The 22,413-nt window shown below is 47.7% G+C and overlaps 1 protein-coding gene across 2 annotated transcripts in view; it reads left to right on the top strand.

Moving 5' to 3' along the window:
• The first annotated feature begins 9,927 nt into the window (after window positions 1-9,927).
• B9d2 (B9 domain-containing protein 2) overlaps window positions 9,928-22,413 on the top strand; it is a 34,520-nt gene continuing 22,034 nt past the window's right edge. Inside the window, exons 1-3 of one of the 2 annotated variants that reach the window (XM_070081067.1) lie at window positions 9,928-9,971; window positions 11,673-11,775; window positions 15,674-15,799. In XM_070081067.1, coding sequence (XP_069937168.1) covers window positions 11,688-11,775; window positions 15,674-15,799 — 214 coding nt within the window. In that variant the 5' untranslated portion in view covers window positions 9,928-9,971; window positions 11,673-11,687. Of the gene's footprint in view, window positions 9,972-11,643; window positions 11,776-15,673; window positions 15,800-22,413 lie in introns of those variants that run through there. The other variant, XM_070081066.1, reaches the window with a different exon arrangement.

The raw sequence follows: 22,413 nt of genomic DNA, 5'->3' as shown, positions 1-22,413 counted from the left end.
CGGTCTTCCTCACGGTCTTCCTCACGGTCTTCCTCACGATCTTCCTCACGGTCTTCCTCACGGTCTTCCTCACGGTCTTCCTCACGGTCTTCCTCACGATCTTCCTCACGATCTTCCTCACGGTCTTCCTCACGATCTTCCTCACGATCTTCCTCACGGTCTTCCTCACGGTCTTCCTCACGGTCTTCCTCACGATCTTCCTCACGATCTTCCTCACGATCTTCCTCACGGTCTTCCTCACGGTCTTCCTCACGATCTTCCTCACGATCTTCCTCACGGTCTTCCTCACGATCTTCCTCACGGTCTTCCTCACGGTCTTCCTCACGATCTTCCTCACGGTCTTCCTCACGGTCTTCCTCACGATCTTCCTCACGGTCTTCCTCACGGTCTTCCTCACGATCTTCCTCACGGTCTTCCTCACGGTCTTCCTCACGGTCTTCCTCATGGTCTTCCTCACGATCTTTCTCACGGTCTTCCTCACGGTCTTCCTCACGGTCTTCCTCACGGTCTTTCTCACGGTCTTCCTCACGGTCTTCCTCACGGTCTTCCTCACGATCTTCCTCACGGTCTTCCTCACGGTCTTCCTCACGGTCTTCCTCACGGTCTTCCTCACGGTCTTCCTCACGGTCTTTCTCACAGTCTTCCTCACGGTCTTTCTCACGGTCTTCCTCACGGTCTTCCTCACGGTCTTCCTCACGATCTTCCTCACGGTCTTCCTCACGGTCTTCCTCACGGTCTTCCTCACGGTCTTTCTCACAGTCTTCCTCACGGTCTTCCTCACGGTCTTTCTCACAGTCTTCCTCACGGTCTTCCTCACGGTCTTCCTCACGATCTTCCTCACGGTCTTCCTCACGGTCTTCCTCACGGTCTTCCTCACGGTCTTCCTCACGGTCTTCCTCACGATCTTCCTCACGGTCTTCCTCACGGTCTTCCTCACGGTCTTCCTCACGGTCTTTCTCACAGTCTTCCTCACGGTCTTCCTCACGGTCTTTCTCACAGTCTTCCTCACGGTCTTCCTCACGGTCTTCCTCACGATCTTCCTCACGGTCTTCCTCACGATCTTCCTCACGGTCTTCCTCACGGTCTTCCTCACGGTCTTCCTCACGGTCTTCCTCACGGTCTTCCTCACGGTCTTCCTCACGGTCTTCTTCACATGAAGAACGTTGCAGTCGTCATAGAAAAAGGCCTCATGATGATCCACAATAAGATAAAACAGTACCTCACTGGAACAGGACCCCAATGGAAATAAGTCACTCTGTCTAACTTTTTTGGGTTATCCCAGGTTCTCTACACATATGCTGCTATGTATGATAATTCTATGTAACTGTATTTGTGTATACCTGAATAAACTTACTTACTTACTTACTTACTTACCTATAAAGAGGCTTCTATGCAAACATTGCAGAGACAACAACAACAGGACCTAGTCTTCCTTTTCTTGTTCATTATGCAAGGTTAATGTAAGTTTAAACCCAACCAGGAATTGTTTCCTGGATCTCCATACTGAACAAGATGCTTAAATATCTCTGATAAAACTGTTTAATGCCACAATAAATACAGAAAGAATTTTGTGGATTATGCAGGGTAGGGAGTGTTATCCAGCCAGGATAACCCAGGGTAGGGAGTGTTAGTCAGCCAGGATAACCCAGGGTAGGGAGTGTTAGTCAGCCAGGATAACCCAGGGTAGGGAGTGTTAGTCAGCCAGGATAACCCAGGGTAGGGAGTGTTAGCCAGCCAGGATAACCCAGGGTAGGGAGTGTTAGCCAGCCAGGATAACCCAGGGTAGGGAGTGTTAGCCAGCCAGGATAACCCAGGGTAGGGAGTGTTAGCCAGCCAGGATAACCCAGGGTAGGGAGTGTTAGCCAGCCAGGATAACCCAGGGTAGGGAGTGTTATCCAGCCAGGATACCCCCAGGGTAGGGAGTGTTAGTCAGCAAGGATAACCCAGGGTAGGGAGTGTTAGCCAGAGAGGATAACCCAGGGTAGGGAGTGTTAGTCAGCCAGGATAACCCAGGGTAGGGAGTGTTAGTCAGCCAGGATAACCCAGGGTAGGGAGTGTTAGCCAGCCAGGATAACCCAGGGTAGGGAGTGTTATCCAGCCAGGATAACCCAGGGTAGGGAGTGTTAGTCAGCCAGGATAACCCAGGGTAGGGAGTGTTAGCCAGCCAGGATAACCCAGGGTAGGGAGTGTTAGCCAGCCAGGATAACCCAGGGTAGGGAGTGTTATCCAGCCAGGATAACCCAGGGTAGGGAGTGTTAGTCAGCCAGGATAACCCAGGGTAGGGAGTGTTAGCCAGCCAGGATAACCCAGGGTAGGGAGTGTTATCCAGCCAGGATAACCCAGGGTAGGGAGTGTTAGCCAGCCAGGATAACCCAGGGTAGGGAGTGTTAGGCAGCCAGGATAACCCAGGGTAGGGAGTGTTAGCCAGCCAGGATAACCCAGGGTAGGGAGTGTTATCCAGCCAGGATAACCCAGGGTAGGGAGTGTTAGTCAGCCAGTATAACCCAGGGTAGGGAGTGTTAGTCAGCCAGGATAACCCAGGGTAGGGAGTGTTAGTCAGCCAGGATAACCCAGGGTAGGGAGTGTTATCCAGCCAGGATAACCCAGGGTAGGGAGTGTTATCCAGCCAGGATAACCCAGGGTAGGGAGTGTTATCCAGCCAGGATAACCCAGGATAGGGAGTGTTAGTCAGCCAGGATAACCCAGGGTAGGGAGTGTTAGCCAGCCAGGATAACCCAGGGTAGGGAGTGTTAGCCAGCCAGGATAACCCAGGGTAGGGAGTGTTAGCCAGCCAGGATAACCCAGGGTAGGGAGTGTTATCCAGCCAGGATAACCCAGGGTAGGGAGTGTTATCCAGCCAGGATAACCCAGGGTAGGGAGTGTTATCCAGCCAGGATAACCCAGGGTAGGGAGTGTTATCCAGCCAGGATAACCCAGGGTAGGGAGTGTTAGTCAGCCAGGATAACCCAGGGTAGGGAGTGTTATCCAGCCAGGATAACCCAGGGTAGGGAGTGTTATCCAGCCAGGATAACCCAGGGTAGGGAGTGTTATCCATCCAGGATAACCCAGGGTAGGGAGTGTTATCCAGCCAGGATAACCCAGGGTAGGGAGTGTTAGTCAGCCAGGATAACCCAGGGTAGGGAGTGTTAGTCAGCCAGGATAACCCAGGGTAGGGAGTGTTAGTCAGCCAGGATAACCCAGGGTAGGGAGTGTTATCCAGCCAGGATAACCCAGGGTAGGGAGTGTTATCCAGCCAGGATAACCCAGGGTAGGGAGTGTTAGTCAGCCAGGATAACCCAGGGTAGGGAGTGTTAGTCAGCCAGGATAACCCAGGGTAGGGAGTGTTAGACAGCCAGGATAACCCAGGGTAGGGAGTGTTATCCATCCAGGATAACCCAGGGTAGGGAGTGTTATCCATCCAGGATAACCCAGGGTAGGGAGTGTTATCCATCCAGGATAACCCAGGGTAGGGAGTGTTATCCATCCAGGATAACCCAGGGTAGGGAGTGTTATCCACCCAGGATAACCCAGGGTAGGGAGTGTTAGTCAGCCAGGATAACCCAGGGTAGGGAGTGTTAGTCAGCCAGGATAACCCAGGGTAGGGAGTGTTAGTCAGCCAGGATAACCCAGGGTAGGGAGTGTTATCCAGCCAGGATAACCCAGGGTAGGGAGTGTTAGCCAGCCAGGATAACCCAGGGTAGGGAGTGTTATCCAGCCAGGATAACCCAGGGTAGGGAGTGTTATCTAGCCAGGATAACCCAGGGTAGGGAGTGTTAGTCAGCCAGGATAACCCAGGGTAGGGAGTGTTAGTCAGCCAGGATAACCCAGGGTAGGGAGTGTTAGTCAGCCAGGATAACCCAGGGTAGGGAGTGTTATCCAGCCAGGATAACCCAGGGTAGGGAGTGTTAGCCAGCCAGGATAACCCAGGGTAGGGAGTGTTAGTCAGCCAGGATAACCCAGGGTAGGGAGTGTTAGCCAGCCAGGATAACCCAGGGTAGGGAGTGTTATCCAGCCAGGATAACCCAGGGTAGGGAGTGTTAGCCAGCCAGGATAACCCAGGGTAGGGAGTGTTAGTCAGCCAGGATAACCCAGGGTAGGGAGTGTTAGCTAGCCAGGATAACCCAGGGTAGGGAGTGTTAGCCAACCAGGATAACTCAGGGTAGGGAGTGTTAGCCAGCCAGGATAACCCAGGGTAGGGAGTGTTAGTCAGCCAGGATAACCCAGGGTAGGGAGTGTTAGCCAGCCAGGATAACCCAGGGTAGGGAGTGTTAGCCAGCCAGGATAACCCAGGGTAGGGAGTGTTAGTCAGCCAGGATAACCCAGGGTAGGGAGTGTTAGCCAACCAGGATAACTCAGGGTAGGGAGTGTTAGCCAGCCAGGATAACCCAGGGTAGGGAGTGTTAGCCAGCCAGGATAACCCAGGGTAGGGAGTGTTAGCCAGCCAGGATAACCCAGGGTAGGGAGTGTTAGCCAGCCAGGATAACCCAGGGTAGGGAGTGTTAGTCAGCCAGGATAACCCAGGGTAGGGAGTGTTAGCCAGCCAGGATAACCCAGGATAGGGAGTGTTAGTCAGCCAGGATAACCCAGGGTAGGGAGTGTTAGCCAACCAGGATAACCCAGGGTAGGGAGTGTTAGCCAGCCAGGATAACCCAGGGTAGGGAGTGTTAGTCAGCCAGGATAACCCAGGGTAGGGAGTGTTAGTCAGCCAGGATAACCCAGGGTAGGAAGTGTTAGTCAGCCAGGATAACCCAGGGTAGGGAGTGTTAGCCAGCCAGGATAACCCAGGATAGGGAGTGTTAGTCAGCCAGGATAACCCAGGGTAGGGAGTGTTAGCCACCCAGGATAACCCAGGGTAGGGAGTGTTAGCCAGGATAACCCAGGGTAGGGAGTGTTAGTCAGCCAGGATAACCCAGGGTAGGGAGTGTTAGTCAGCCAGGATAACCCAGGGTAGGGAGTGTTAGTCAGCCAGGATAACCCAGGGTAGGGAGTGTTAGCCAGCCAGGATAACCCAGGGTAGGGAATGTTAGCCAGCCAGGATAACCCAGGGTAGGGAGTGTTAGCCAGCCAGGATAACCCAGGGTAGGGAGTGTTAGCCAGCCAGGATAACCCAGGGTAGGGAGTGTTAGTCAGCCAGGATAACCCAGGGTAGGGAGTGTTAGCCAGCCAGGATAACCCAGGGTAGGGAGTGTTAGTCAGCCAGGATAACCCAGGGTAGGGAGTGTTAGCCAGCCAGGATAACCCAGGATAGGGAGTGTTAGTCAGCCAGGATAACCCAGGGTAGGGAGTGTTAGCCAACCAGGATAACCCAGGGTAGGGAGTGTTAGCCAGCCAGGATAACCCAGGGTAGGGAGTGTTAGCCAGGATAACCCAGGGTAGGGAGTGTTAGTCAGCCAGGATAACCCAGGGTAGGAAGTGTTAGTCAGCCAGGATAACCCAGGGTAGGGAGTGTTAGCCAGCCAGGATAACCCAGGATAGGGAGTGTTAGTCAGCCAGGATAACCCAGGGTAGGGAGTGTTAGCCAACCAGGATAACCCAGGGTAGGGAGTGTTAGCCAGCCAGGATAACCCAGGGTAGGGAGTGTTAGTCAGCCAGGATAACCCAGGGTAGGGAGTGTTAGCCAGCCAGGATAACCCAGGGTAGGGAGTGTTAGTCAGCCAGGATAACCCAGGGTAGGGAGTGTTAGCCAACCAGTATTCCTCTGGGTAGGGAGTGTTAGCCAGCCAGGATAACCCAGGGTAGGGAGTGTTAGCCAGCCAGGATAACCCAGGGTAGGGAGTGTTATCCAGCCAGGATAACCCAGGATAGGGAGTGTTAGCCAGCCAGGATAACCCAGGGTAGGGAGTGTTAGTCAGCCAGGATAACCCAGGGTAGGGAGTGTTAGCCAGCCAGGATAACCCAGGATAGGGAGTGTTAGCCAGCCAGGATAACCCAAGAAAGTCAGTGGGCCATTCAGGGACTGTCTGTCTTATTTCCATTGTGATCCTTCAATCTTGTCCCTCAGGATTCCACCCACACCAGTCACCTAACATCCAGGTACCTAGTTACTGCTAGGTGAACAGTGACAGCAGGTGTCTTAAGGAAACACGTCCTTATGTTACCACCCGTACCGGGAATCGAACCACGGACCTCAGTGTGTGGGCTGAGTGCGCTACCAACCCAGCCACGGGACACCTATTTATGTACTCACCTATTTGTGGTTGCAGGAGTCGAGTCACAGCTCCTGACCCCATCTCTTCGCTGTATATATGTATGTATACATGTATGCATATGTATGTATAAGTATGTATGTATATGTATGCCTGGTGGCTAAAGTTCCCGCTTCACACACGGACGGCCCGGGTTCGATTCCCGGCGGGTGGAAACATTTCGACACGTTTCCTTACACCTGGAGTGGAACCACAGTCGATGGCCTCCACTCCAAACCAACAGATACAGATACTAATGCCGGAAAAAAAATCCCCCCCCAGTACCAACAATACCACCAGTCCGATAACATTCTTCTTTGCAAATATACAGGGTCTAAAGCCAGCAATAAACAACAAAATACCTTTCATCCGTGGACTGCTTGCAGAGGCAAAGGCAATGTTCGCGGCTTTCACTGAGACCCACATAAAGGATCACTTGGACAACGAAATATGGATCCCAGGTTACAACCTATACAGATGTGACAGAGTGAACAGGCAAAAGGGGAGGGTTGGCCTGTACATTGCAGAGTCACTTGTTTGCACAGAACTGCTAAATGCCTCAAATGATGTAGTGGAAGTTTTAGCAGTAAAGGTCGAGAACCAAAACCTAGTCATTGTGATAGTCTACAAGCCTCCGGATGCAACATCCCAGCAATTCCAGGAACAGCTGTTAAAAATTGACCACTGTCTGGAAAACCTTCCAGCTCCTGCACCCAACATCTTGCTCCTGGGGGATTTCAACTTAAGGCACCTAAAATGGAGGAATATAGCAAATAATGTTGTTGCAGTAATAACACCAGGAGGCAGCTCTGATGAAAACTCACACTCACGCGAGCTTTTAAATCTCTGCACAAAATTCAATTTAAACCAGCAAATAATAGAGCCTACTAGACTGGAGAATACACTAGACCTCATCTTCACTAACAATGATGATCTGATAAGAAATATCACCATATCAAAAACAATATACTCAGATCACAACATAATTGAGGTTCAGACATGTATGCGTGGAGCCCCAGACCGACAAAATGAGACTAGTCACGAATGAGCATTCACCAAATTCAACTTCAATAACAAAAACATAAAGTGGGACCAAGTAAACCAAGTCCTAACCGATATAAGCTGGGAAGATATACTAAGCAACACAGACCCCAACTTATGCCTAGAACAGATTAACTCGGTGGCACTCGATGTATGCACAAGGCTTATTCCTCTAAGAAAAAGGAGGAGTAGATGTAAAACAGAAAGAGACAGGCGCTCCCTTTACAGGCGACGGAAAAGAAAAACAGAGCGGCTAAAAGAGGTCAATATATCTGAAATGCGTAGAGAGACACTGGTCAGAGAAATAGCAAGCATCGAACTTAAGCTAAAAGAATCCTTTAGGAGTCAGGAATCGCGGGAAGAACTAAAAGCCATAAATGAAATCGAAAGAAACCCAAAGTATTTCTTCTCCTATGCCAAATCAAAATCGAGAACAACGTCCAGTATTGGGCCCCTACTTAAACAAGATGGGTCCTACACAGATGACAGCAAGGAAATGAGTGAGCTACTCAAGTCCCAATATGACTCAGTTTTTAGCAAGCCGCTAACCAGACTGAGAGTCGAAGATCAAAATGAATTTTTTATGAGAGAGCCACAAAATTTGATTAACACAAGCCTATCCGATGTTATCCTGACGCCAAATGACTTCGAACAGGCGATAAATGACATGCCCATGCACTCTGCCCCAGGGCCAGACTCATGGAACTCTGTGTTCATCAAGAACTGCAAGAAGCCCCTATCACGAGCCTTTTCCATCCTATGGAGAGGGAGCATGGACACGGGGGTCGTCCCTCAGTTACTAAAAACAACAGACATAGCCCCACTCCACAAAGGGGGCAGTAAAGCAACAGCAAAGAACTACAGACCAATAGCACTAACATCCCATATCATAAAAATCTTTGAAAGGGTCCTAAGAAGCAAGATCACCACGCATCTAGAAACCCATCAGTTACACAACCCAGGGCAACATGGGTTTAGAACAGGTCGCTCCTGTCTGTCTCAACTATTGGACCACTACGACAAGGTCCTAAATGCACTAGAAGACAAAAAGAATGCAGATGTAATATATACAGACTTTGCAAAAGCCTTCGACAAGTGTGACCATGGCGTAATAGCGCACAAAATGCGTGCTAAAGGAATAACAGGAAAAGTCGGTCGATGGATCTATAATTTCCTCACTAACAGAACACAGAGAGTAGTCGTCAACAGAGTAAAGTCCGAGGCAGCTACGGTGAAAAGCTCTGTTCCACAAGGCACAGTACTCGCTCCCATCTTGTTCCTCATCCTTATATCCGACATAGACAAGGATGTCAGCCACAGCACCGTGTCTTCCTTTGCAGATGACACCCGAATCTGCATGACAGTGTCTTCCATTGCAGACACTGCAAAGCTCCAGGCAGACATCAACCAAATCTTTCAGTGGGCTGCAGAAAACAATATGAAGTTCAACGATGAGAAATTTCAATTACTCAGATATGGTAAACATGAGGAAATTAAATCTTCATCAGAGTACAAAACAAATTCTGGCCACAAAATAGAGCGAAACACCAACGTCAAAGACCTGGGAGTGATCATGTCGGAGGATCTCACCTTCAAGGACCATAACATTGTATCAATCGCATCTGCTAGAAAAATGACAGGATGGATAATGAGAACCTTCAAAACTAGGGAGGCCAAGCCCATGATGACACTCTTCAGGTCACTTGTTCTATCTAGGCTGGAATATTGCTGCACACTAACAGCACCTTTCAAGGCAGGTGAAATTGCCGACCTAGAAAATGTACAGAGAACTTTCACGGCACGCATAACGGAGATAAAACACCTCAATTACTGGGAGCGCTTGAGGTTCCTAAACCTGTATTCCCTGGAACGCAGGAGGGAGAGATACATGATTATATACACCTGGAAAATCCTAGAGGGACTAGTACCGAACTTGCACACGAAAATCACTCATTACGAAAGCAAAAGACTTGGCAGACGATGCACCATCCCCCCAATGAAAAGCAGGGGTGTCACTAGCACGTTAAGAGACCATACAATAAGTGTCAGGGGCCCGAGACTGTTCAACTGCCTCCCAGCACACATAAGGGGGATTACCAACAGACCCCTGGCAGTCTTCAAGCTGGCACTGGACAAGCACCTAAAGTCAGTTCCGGATCAGCCGGGCTGTGGCTCGTATGTTGGTTTGCGTGCAGCCAGCAGCAACAGCCTGGTTGATCAGGCTCTGATCCACCAGGAGGCCTGGTCTCAGACCGGGCCGCGGGGGCGTTGACCCCCGGAACTCTCTCCAGGTAAACTCCAGGTACCTGGGTGTTAGTCGACTGGTGTGGGTCGCATCCTGGGGGACAAGATTAAGAACCACAATGGAAATAAGTTAGACAGTCCTCGATGACGCACTGACTTTCTTGGGTTATCCTGGGTGGCTAACCCTCCGGGGTTAAAAATCCGAACGAAATCTTATCTTATCTTATCTTATCTTGTATGCATATGTATGTACTAACTCATTCGTAGCTGCAGGGGTCGAGTCACGGCTCTTAATTTCACCTCTTCACTGGCCACTACAAGGAAGCAAGTATATATTTATGCATATATACATGTATATATGTATATGTATATATATACACATAAAATCTTACAGTGAAATAAGATAAATATAATAATAATATAGAGTTGTGATCCCTTAATTAATTACACTCAGTCTCCCTCACAATGTAAACAAAAACAACAGAATTTCGACCTTTTTTGGTAATTTGTGTCAAATTTTTGATGATTATGAGTTTAAACATTGATGATGATTGTTGTAATGGAGTGTAGAGTGATGATTGATGATGTGTGATGATGATAGATGAGGATAGATGGGAGATTGATGGTTATTTAGGCTGTTATAGGTCTATTTAGGCCGACGGATTTTGAGGATTTGATGTTTTGTAGGTTGGTGAGGGGGTTTTTGATCCAAGGAGTTGGAGCGGTGCTCCCAGTCCTTGGATCAAGCCTAACTGCCTTCCACTTCCCGAGGCAATGTGTAGCCCCTATGGGTTTTGTGCTCCCCATGAAAATTATCGTAGGATAAAGAAATAAGGTAAATAATCTGCCCGATTCATACGGGTTTAGGTCTCCCTATGATAATTTTCGAATTAACAGACAGACAATTGTGTGACCCCCTATGGGTTTAGTGCTCCCCATGAAAATAATTATCCTAGGATAATGTAATAAAGATAAATAATCTGCCCGATTCATACGGGTTTAGGTCTCCCCATGTTAATAATAATATTGTAATTAACAGACGCAGATAATTATCCTCTATTAGTCTCTTATATCGAGGTACGTGTCCGCTACTATAAAGTTTTTTTTTTTTTTTGTAAATATGCTTTTATTAGCTTTTCAAATTATTGACTTTACAAAATCTTCGTCATATTAATAACCGTTGTATAATAAAATACTGTATTATAAAGTGTACCTTGAGGTGCTTGGTAGCACGTTTTGCTCACAATCAAAGGATCCAGGTGGAATCCTGGGCAGGAAGATACATGGGCAAGTCTCCTAGCACCTGCTGCCCTTGTTAGTGTATATATGTAGCAGTAAATAGGTACCTGGGTGTTAGTTGACTGGTGTGGGTCGTATCCTGGGGGACGACTGAAAGACCTCGCAATGTTTTACTTTCTGTGGGTTATTTACCTTTTAATGTTAATAAGTAATAATGTAAATAAAGAAGAAGAAGAGGAAGAGGAGGAGGAAGTAGACGTACCAGAAGAAATAGAAGACAACAACGACGACTTTATTCCATTTATGAAACCGAAAGCATTAGTAACCTAGAATAACCCAGACAAGCCAAGCCATGTGTCATTTTCCATTAGGGTTCTTAGGTCCTCCCCAGGATGCCACCCACAACAGTAGGTGAACACCCAGGTACCATCTGTAATGCTAGAAATACACAAATAACCCGCACATAGGAGAGAGGAGCTTACGGCGTTTCGGTCCGACTCGGACCATTTACAAAGTCACACTAACCAAAATGTCATCATAAGCTCCTCTCTCCTATGTGCGGGTTATTTGTGTACTTTTCCAGTCACGGTATTGTGCCTTTTTGTTATTTATGTAATACACCTGCCATCCGACTTACGACCATGTTTTTTATGCCAAATTTCAGGGAAATAAACAACTATTTGTGTTGTACACAGTGTTTATCCTAAACCTTACAGTATAAAATACAATACTAACAACATAAAAAGTAAAGTAAAACATGAAGTACCAAAATAAAACAATAAAATAAAGTCATTACAAAGATGTATTGTTGATATTCAGTAGTAAAGTTCGACTTACGACCGGTTTCTCGGAACCGAACTCGGTCATAAGTCGGATGGTAGGTGTACTAGAAATAGAATATTTAGTTCACCACTGTACATATACAGTATTTGCTTCATGTGCCGTGTCTTAATTTTTTCATAGCATGAAGAAGGCCTTATGGCAGAGATACATATCATAGGCCAGATTACCGGAGCGAGCGGATTTCCAAAAGCATCGTTATTTTGCAAGTGGATTCTTCAGTTAGGTAAGTTTCCTACAGTACATCTGTCACTGGTAATATATATGTATTAATATTTGAATAAGACACAATATGCAGTTTATGGCATTTATTCAGAAGATGTATATAAGATTTTTTTCGGTAATAATAATAATAATAATAATAATAATAATAATAATAATAATAATATCTTTATTTACTACAGGTACATGTACAAGGTATACAGTCCTAGCTGACAACAATGATACTACTATATAGAAACTCCCTTGTTATGCTCTGCATTTCGGGCAAATTAGGTCAGTGTCCCGGGATGCGACCCACACCAGTCGACTAACACCCAGGTACCCATTTTACTGATGGGGAACATAGACAACAGGTGGAAAGAAACACGTCCAATGTTTCTACTCTGGCTGGGAATCGAACCCAGGCCCTCGCCGTGTGAAGCGAGAGCGTTAACCACCAGGCCACCAGATAAGATTTTGTTCAGATTTTTAACCCCAGATGGTTAGCCACCAAGGATAACCCAGGAAAGTCAGTGTGTCATCGAGGACTGTCTGTCTTATTTCCATTATGGTCCTTCAGTCTTGTCCCCCAGGATGCAACCCACACTTGTTAACTAACACCCAGATACCTGCTTTCTTGCTAGGTGAACATAGACAACAGGTGTAAGGAAACACGCCAACCTTGGACACTCAGTGTGTGAAGCCAGAGTGTTGCCTACCAGGCCACGGGCCACTGTTTTGTCCCCAGTGGAAATAACTCACATTGACTTTTTTGGGTTATCCTGGTGGGTAATTTCCACTATGTATGATAATTGTACTTATGTCTACCTGTACCTTAATTGACATACACAAGGTATTTTATTAGTACCTACAGATATAAAGAAGCAGAGGATATACTGTATATATAAATAATAGTACTATTGTATATTAAGAAAAGATTTGTTTTTATTTTTAACCCTGAGGGTTAGCCACTAGGGTAACCCAAGAAAGTCAGTGCATCATCGAAGACTGTGTCTCCACTGGATATTATACCTGATCAGCTCATTATATACTGTTCACCAATATATTTATGATATATACTACAGTTTGTGAATGTATGTTCTGTATATTTATATCTGTATGGATTGATAAAGTTGCTGGTGGATGGAGTATCATCTTAATAAATGCCTTAAACTGCTTACTATGTCTTATTAACATGCTGTATGCCTCTCTAATAATAATAATAATAATAATGTTTATTTCTACAAGTACATGATACAACTTATACAGACCATAGCTGACACCAGTGACATACTGTGTAGAAAGTTCTTGGTTATGCAGAGCATTTCATGCAACTTAGGTTAATTTTGTTCCCAGGATGCCACCCACACCAGTCACCTAACACCCATGTACTTACTGCTAGGTGAACAGGGACAGCAGGTGTCTTAAGGAAACACATCCTCATGTTCTCATTCGTACCGGGGATCGACCCCTGGACCTCAGTGTGTGAGCCGAGTGCGCTACCAGCTGAACTACAGTACACCTTATAAACCTACTATACAATCTACGTCTAGCTCCTAAGTAGTCTTAAAAATTTGGATTAGTTTACCTGAAATGCATTTCATATTAGTGTCTTTATTTTGTAACCAACGATATTTTAATTGTACTGTACATGTAAACTATATTATCTGTAAACTGCATACTGTATTTTCTGGCATATAAGATGCGTCTTTCCCACAAAAAAGTCTTGGAAAATCGGCTTTGGGATACGCTTTAGCATAAAGTAAGAGGGTAATTAACCCTTGAACATGGTTACTAATTCACCGTTATGATACTTCTGTCATGCGCCTTGTATACCTGGAGTATACCTGTAGGGGGTTTCGGGGATCAACACCCCCGTGGCCCGGTCCATGACCAGGCTGGAACACATGGTAAAAATAAATTAATAATTTGAATTTGAACAATAACCAGAATACAGAGACATGGTTGTGGGAAATCTATTAAGCCAGAAAAAAAACTGGATAACTGAGGCAGTGTGTCGGTTCCTTGTAAGAAAAAAATGTTTGATAATAAATATCAAATCTGTAGGGATAACTTGAAATTTTTTATTGTTTTTTCAAAAATTAGGATGAAACTAGCATTAATACACAGCTATAGGAGCTGTGTATTAATGTTAGTTCCATATATTTTATTGATCTGTTACCATGTAAGTTTAGAGCTTTCTTGTGAATATAACAATATTCACTTGAACAAAAAAAATTCTCAGATGTAACTAAACAGGTAGGAATGTTTTCTTTACCTATAATTTCGTAATTTTTAATTCTTTTAGTGTAAATAGTAAATCAGTGTTTTATATAGGAATAATAGAGGTATAGAATAGTTCAAAAATAGTGTTTAATAGTACTGTATAGGACACAGAGAATGTGTAACTTGCTGGAAAATATGGCAAAAAGGATGCCATATGCAGAGGAACTCAGTCTTTAAATGTTTGTGCTTAGTAGAGCTTTATTAAAAACCAGGGAACTGGTGGGGTTAGAACCCATGGCAAGTGAGTGGTAAAACTCCAGGTCAGTGCGTTAACCACTGGGCCACCTGACTACAGTAAGATTCATACAACTAGGTATATTTATATACACTATAGGGACGTTAGCATGGGCCACCACTGTGACTACAAATGCAAGTTTTTACACATGAATTTCCCACCAGCTGGCCCAGTGGTTAACACACTGGCCTGGAGTTTTGCAACTTGCTTGCCATGGGTTCCAATCCCACCCATTCCGTAGTTTGTTTACAGTCGTGTTATCACCGAGGTTTGCGCTGAGCATATAGTTTTTTACCATGTCAAGTTTTATTAATTTCTACACGTTTTATCAAATATTATTCTTTTTATTACCTTTCCAGAGGCCAAAAATCATTAAAATCTACAGTACCCATATATACAGATGATGAAAGTATTAAAAAGTATATTTGTGCTTCAGGGGCCTCGTGAAACATCGTGACCTCAAGCAACACATGGGTTCACCCAATGCTCATCCCTAGGCCTATTAGGGACTATCACTCATTATTTGACTCAACTGTCTGCTCCTCTCCTAATGCTGATGCTCTCATGTTGCACTCATAGGCCTCTTGTGGTCAGTTGTTGACAGCCAGTAAAAAACTGAACCATACCACGGGCAGGGATAGAACCCACGAGTTCTATCCCCGCCCATGGTATGGTTTGTTTGCAATCATATCATTACGATTTCATGAGCCAGTAAATAATTGGTAAAGGAAACGGCTGGGAAAGCATCATAGGAGCCCATGGTTTACTCCCAAGACTGAAATTTAATAACTACGGTATTAATTATTGCTGCTTTATTCAAGGCGAGGTGCTAAACCTGTATGGATCATGTCCCATCTGCAGATATAGTTTTCAGAAATGTAATATAGGACACTATATGTATTACAGAAGTTAATTTTGTATTGTGTTGATAAGGTTGAAGGATGATTGAGTGTTGTGTTCATTCACATCTCTAATACGTTAAGAGATTTAAGATGCCCATGGGAAATTATGCTTCATGTCAAAGGGAAAGAATTATTTCCATGTGATAATATTTGTACAGAAATGGGTGACATTCAGTGGTGAACCTACAGTTTTGGGGCCCTGAAGCTTGAACTGTTATGGGGGCCCCTTTGCAACACCTTCTCATACAATTGACCCAAAATTTTTAAGCAATGTGGACTAAAGTCACTTTTGGGGCCCCTCCAGGATTAGGGGCCCTCAAGCTTAAGCTTAATTAGTTTCATAGTATATCCTTCCCTGGTGACATTTGGTTATGCATGCAGAAAGCCAGTGGTTATGCAGAGCATTTCACACCCTGAAGAGTGGAAAATTACCATAGAAAACAAGGGCTCAAAGATGCAAATAAATGTATATATTGATTCATTTCCTGATTATTTTTCAGGTGGTGGCTGGAGAGTGGTGGAGGGTCTTGTAGAAGGACAGACTCAAGCAGATCAGTCAGAAGTGAGTGATACAGTCAGCTGGTGTCATCCTCTGGACATTCACCTCGCTACTCGCGGGATTCAAGGTATTACGTTTTATACAATACAATATTGCCGTATCCGTGCGCCTCTGGCAAGACAGTGATAGTGAGAATGATGGTGAAATTTTTTCTTTTTTGGGTCACCCTGCCTCAGTGAGAGACAACTAACTTGTTAAAAATACAGTGCAATAAAGCTTTATTTCTTTTCTGTAGTATACAAAATGTTTTTCATTTACATACTTTTTTTTTTTTTAATAAGTCGGCTGTCTCTCACTGAGGCAGGGTGACCCACCGAGGCAGGGTGACCCACCGAGGCAGGGTGACCCACCGAGGCAGGGTGACCCACCGAGGCAGGGTGACCCACCGAGGCAGGGTGACCCACCGAAGCAGGGTGACCCAAAAAGAAAGAAAATCCCCAAAAAGAAAATACTTTCATTATCATTCAACACTTTCACCTCACACATAATCACTGTTTTTGCAGAGGTGCTCAGAATACAACAGTTTAGAAGTACAGTGGACCCCCGCATAACGATCACCTCCGAATGCAACCAATTATGTAAGTGTATTTATGTAAGTGAGTTTGTACGTGTATGTTTGGGGGTCTGAAATGGACTAATCTACTTCACAATATTCCTTATGGGAACAATTCGGTCAGTACTGGCACCTGAACATACTTCTGGAGTGAAAAAATATCGTTAACCGGGGGTCCACTGTATATACGTATAAAGATACACAACGTATCCCTCCAAACTGCCAGTATCCCGAACCCGTCCTTTAAAGTGCAGGCACATACATACCTATGATAATGTATAATTTATAAATTACGCACAGTAAATCTTGAATTATCGCTTTTTCACTGATGGGAAGCACTTTACGGCTACTCTTTGGCTACAAAGAACTGCCGCCATCACTACTTTTGCACTCTGGTGCCATTATTAAACAAAATTTCTAGTTTTAGGCTACAGTAAAGTACAGATAACCAAAACCACAGATACCAAATCCATGGATACGGTGGTCCTACTGTACTTTTTATCATAAGAATACAGTGGACCCCCGCATAACGGACGCCTTGCATAACGGACAATCCGCATAGCGGACGCTTTGATCGCTAAAATTTTGCCCCGCATAGCGGACAAAAACCCGCTCAGCGGCCTTCGTCCGAGACGCGTCCAATGTGCGCCCTCAGCCAGCCTCACATGTGCCGCCGGTGGCATTGTTTACCAGCCAGCCTCCGCGGTAACATCCAAGCATACAATCGGAACATTTCGTATTATTACAGTGTTTTTGGTGATTTTTTTCTGGAAAATAAGTGACCATGGGCCCCAAGATAGCTTCTAGTGCCAACCCCTCTCCTATGGAGAGGGAGCATGGACACGGGGGTCGTCCCTCAGTTACTAAAAACAACAGACATAGCCCCACTCCACAAAGGGGGCAGTAAAGCAACAGCAAAGAACTACAGACCAATAGCACTAACATCCCATATCATAAAAATCTTTGAAAGGGTCCTAAGAAGCAAGATCACCACCCATCTAGAAACCCATCAGTTACACAACCCAGGGCAACATGGGTTTAGAACAGGTCGCTCCTGTCTGTCTCAGCTACTGGATCACTACGACAAGGTCCTAAATGCACTAGAAGACAAAAAGAATGCAGATGTAATATATACAGACTTTGCAAAAGCCTTCGATAAATGTGACCATGGCGTAATAGCGCACAAAATGCGTGCTAAAGGAATAACAGGAAAAGTCGGTCGATGGATCTATAATTTCCTCACTAACAGAACACAGAGAGTAGTCAACAGAGTAAAGTCCGAGGCAGCTACGGTGAAAAGCTCTGTTCCACAAGGCACAGTTCTAGCTCCCATCTTGTTCCTCATCCTCATATCCGACATAGACAAGGATGTCAGCCACAGCACCGTGTCTTCCTTTGCAGATGACACCCGAATCTGCATGACAGTGTCTTCCATTGCAGACACTGCAAGGCTCCAGGCGGACATCAACCAAATCTTTCAGTGGGCTGCAGAAAACAATATGAAGTTCAACGATGAGAAATTTCAATTACTCAGATATGGTAAACATGAGGAAATTAAATCTTCATCAGAGTACAAAACAAATTCTGGCCACGAAATAGAGCGAAACACCAACGTCAAAGACCTGGGAGTGATTATGTCGGAGGATCTCACCTTCAAGGACCATAACATTGTATCAATCGCATCTGCTAGAAAAATGACAGGATGGATAATGAGAACCTTCAAAACTAGGGAGGCCAAGCCCATGATGACACTCTTCAGGTCACTTGTTCTATCTAGGCTGGAATATTGCTGCACTCTAACAGCACCTTTCAAGGCAGGTGAAATTGCCGACCTAGAAAATGTACAGAGAACTTTCACGGCGCGCATAACGGAGATAAAACACCTCAATTACTGGGAGCGCTTGAGGTTTCTAAACCTGTATTCCCTGGAACGCAGGAGGGAGAGATACATGATTATATACACCTGGAAAATCCTAGAGGGACTAGTACCGAACTTGCACACGAAAATCACTCACTACGAAAGCAAAAGACTTGGCAGACGATGCACCATCCCCCCAATGAAAAGCAGGGGTGTCACTAGCACGTTAAGAGACCATACAATAAGTGTCAGGGGCCCGAGACTGTTCAACTACCTCCCAGCACACATAAGGGGGATTACCAACAGACCCCTGGCAGTCTTCAAACTGGCACTGGACAAGCACCTAAAGTCAGTTCCTGATCAGCCGGGCTGTGGCTCGTACGTTGGTTTGCGTGCAGCCAGCAGCAACAGCCTGGTTGATCAGGCGCTGATCCACCAGGAGGCCTGGTCACAGACCGGGCCGCGGGGGCGTTGACCCCCGAAACTCTCTCCAGGTAATCTCCAGAATTACTTTGGAGATGAAGAAAAAGATCATTGATAAGTATGAAAGTGGAGTGCTTGTCTCCGAGATGGCCAGGTTGTATAATAAACCCCAATCAACCATCGCTACTATTGCTGGTACAGCTGCTGCTGCTGCTGTACCACCATCAGCTGCTGCTGCTGCTGTAGTACCGTCTGCTGCTGCTGTAGCATCGTCTGCTGCTGCTGCTGTAGCATCGTCTGCTGCTGCTGCTGTAGCATCGTCTGCTGCTGCTGCTGTAGCATCGTCTGCTGCTGCTGCTGCTGCTGTAGCATCGTCTGCTGGTGCAGTAACATCGTCAGTTGCTGCTGTAGCATCGTCTGCTGCTGCTGCTGTAGCATCGTCTGCTGCTGCTGCTGCTGTAGCATCGTCTGCTGGTGCTGTAACATCGTCAGTTGCTGCTGTAGCATCGTCTGCTGCTGCTGCTGCTGCTGTACCACCGTCAGCTGCTGCTGCTGCTGCTGTAGTACCGTCTGCTGCTGCTGTAGCATCGTCTGCTGCTGCTGCTGCTGCTGCTGTAGCATCGTCTGCTGGTGCTGTAACATCGTCAGTTGCTGCTGTAGCATCGTCTGCTGCTGCTGTAGCATCGTCTGCTGCTGCTGCTGTAGCATCGTCTGCTGGTGCTGCTGTAGCATCGTCTGCTGCTGCTGCTGCTGCTGTAGCATCGTCTGCTGCTGCTGCTGCTGCTGTAGCATCGTCTGCTGCTGCTGCTGCTGCTGTAGCATCGTCTGCTGCTGCTGCTGTAGCATCGTCTGCTGCTGCTGCTGTAGCATCATCTGCTGCTGCTGCTGTAGCATCGTCTGCTGCTGCTGCTGCTGCTGTAGCATCGTCTGCTGGTGCTGTAACATCGTCAGTTGCTGCTGTAGCATCGTCTGCTGCTGCTGCTGCTGCTGTAGCATCGTCTGCTGCTGCTGCTGTAGCATCATCTGCTGCTGCTGGTGTAGCATCGTCTGCTGCTGCTGCTGGCATCGTCTGCCGCTTAGCAACGGCATCGTCTGCGCAACAGCGTAGCATCGTCGCGCGCTTAACGCAGCAACAGCGTCGTCTGCTTAACAGCAACGGCATCGTCTGCTTAACCTTGCGCGGCATCGTCTGCTGCTTAACGCGCAACGCGGCGTCGTCTGCAACAGCAACGCGCTGTGGCGTCGTCTTGCTGCAAGCGTCGATCTGCGCCGCTTAACTGCCTTGGCGTCGTCTGCTGCTGCTTGCTTAGCAGCATCGATCTGCTTAACAACGCTTGGCATCGTCTGCTGGGGTGCGCTAACAGCGGCATCGTCTGCGCAGCAACATGGCATCGTCTGCTGCACCTTAACATAGCAGCATCGACAGGTTGCTGCTGTGGCATCGTCTGCTGCTTGCTTGCTGCTTATATCGTCACTGCTGCTGCTTAGCAGCAACAGCATCGTCTGCTGCTGCTGCTGTAGCATCGTCTGCTGGTGCTGCTGTAACATCGTCTGCAACAACAGCAACGCTTGCTGCTGCTGCTGCTGCTGGCATCGTCTGCTGCTGCAACAACAGGCATCGTCTGCTGCTGCCCAACGCTTGCCTTGCGCTGCTGCCAGCATCGTCTGCTGCTGCTGCTGGCATCGTCTGCTGGTGCTGCTGTGGCGTCGTCTGCCTGCTGCTGCCAAGCAGCGTCCTGCTGCTGCTGCTGCTGGCATCGTCTGCTGCTCTGCTGCTGCTGCATGGCATCGTCTGCTGGTGCTGCTGGCATCGTCCTGCTGGTGCTGCTGCACCAGCGGCATCGCGTCACCACTTGCTGCTGTGGCGTCATCTGCTAGCTTAACAACAGCGCATCGTCTGCCAACATAACGGCATCGTCTGCTGCTGCTGCTGCTGCGCAGCATCGTCTGCCTTAACAACGGCATCGTCTGCTGCTGCTGCTGCTGCTGTAAGCATCGTCTTATAACAGCAGCTGGCATCGTCTGCTGCTGCTGCTGGCATCGTCTGCGCAACAACAACAACAGCATGGCACATCGTCTGCTGCTGCTGCTGATGCTGTAGCATCGTCTGCTGCTGCTGCTGTGGCATCGTCTGCTGCTGCTGCTGTAGCATCGTCTGCTGCTGCTGCTGGCATCTGCTGCTGCTGTGGCATCGTCTTATGCTGCTGCCCAACAACTGTGGCATCGTCTGCTGCTGCTGCTGCTGCTGGCATCGTCTGCTGCTGCTGCTGGCATCGTCTGCTGGTGCTGCTTAACAGCAGCATCGTCTGCTGCTGCTGCTGCTTGGCATCGTCTGCTGGTGCACCTTAGCAGCAGCAGCATCGTCTGCCAACAGCTGTAGCATCGTCTGCTTAACAACGCTTGGCATCGTCCTGCTGGTGCTGCAACTTGCTAACAGTAGCATCGTCCTGCTGCTGTAACGTAGCATCGTCTGCTGCTAACAACAACGGCATCGTCTGCTGCTGCTGCCTTGGCATCGTCTGCTGCTGCTGCTGTAGCATCGTCTGCTGCTTAACGCTTTTAACAGCATCGTCTGCTGCCTTGTAGCATCGTCTGCTGCTGCTGCTGTGGCATCGTCTGCTGCTGCTGCCAACGCGTAGCATCGTCTGCTGCTGCTGCTGTGGCATCGTCTGCTGCTGCTGCTGGCATCGTCTGCTGCTGCTTAGCAACTAGCATCGTCTGCTGGACAACAACCAGCATCGTCGGTTGCTTGCTGCCGCCGTCGTCTGCTGCTGCTGTAGCATCATACGCCTTGCCAGCAGCAGCATCGTCTGCTGCTTAGCAACAGCTAGCATCGTCTGCTGGTGCTGTAACATCGTCAGTTGCTGCTGTGGCATCGTCTGCTGCTGCTGCTTGTAGCATCGTCTGCTTAACAACAACAACTGGCATCGTCTGCTGCTGCTGCTGTAGCATCATCTGCTGCTGCTGCTGTAGCATCGTCTGCTGCTGCTGCTGCTGTAGCATCGTCTGCTGCTGCTGCTGCAGAAGCATCATCTGCGCTGCTGCTGCCGCATCGTCTGCTGCTGCTGCTGCTGTGCATCGATCTGCTGCTGCTGCTGTAGCATCGTCTGCTGCTGCTGCTGCTGTAGCATCGTCTGCTGGTGCTGTAACATCGTCAGTTGCTGCTGTAGCATCGTCTGCTGCTGCTGCTGTAGAGATCGTCTGCTGTAGCGCGCGCTGTAGCATCATCTGCCTGCTGCTGCTTGGCATCGTCTGCTGCTGCTGCCAACAACAGCGGCATCGTCTGCTGGGTAACAACATCCGTCAGTTGCTTTTAACAGGCATCGTCTTAACAACAACGCTGGCATCGTCTGCTGCTGCTGCTTGCGGCATCGTCTGCTGCTGCTTAACAACAACGGCATCGTCTGCTGCTGCTGCTGTGGCATGCCACTTGCTGCTGCTGTAGCATCGTCTGCTGCTGCTGTGGCATCGTCTGCTGCTGCTGCTGTGGCATCGTCTGCTGCTGCTGTGGCATCGTCTGCTGCTGCTGTAGGCATCGTCATAACAACTTAACAGCAACACCAGCAGCATCGATCTGCTGCGCGCAGCATCGTCTGCTGCTGCTGCAGCAACAGCGGCATCGTCTGCAACAACGTGGCATCGTCTGCTGCTGCTGCGCCAACAGCGCAGCGTCGTCTGCTGCTGCGCAACGGCATCGTCTGCTGGTGCTGTAGCATCGTCGGTTGCGCAACATGGCATCGCCACTGCCCAACTATAACAACGGCGCCGTCTGCTGCTGTGGCACCGTCTGCTGCTGTGGCATCGTCTGCTGCTGTGGCATCGTCTGCTGCTGCTGCTGTGGCATCGT

Source organism: Cherax quadricarinatus, unplaced genomic scaffold (genome assembly GCF_038502225.1).
Source record: "Cherax quadricarinatus isolate ZL_2023a unplaced genomic scaffold, ASM3850222v1 Contig1599, whole genome shotgun sequence".
Taxonomy (NCBI): domain Eukaryota; kingdom Metazoa; phylum Arthropoda; class Malacostraca; order Decapoda; family Parastacidae; genus Cherax; species Cherax quadricarinatus.
The sequence above is the reverse complement of the archived record's forward strand: the minus strand, read 5'-3'. Positions and strand labels throughout refer to the sequence as shown.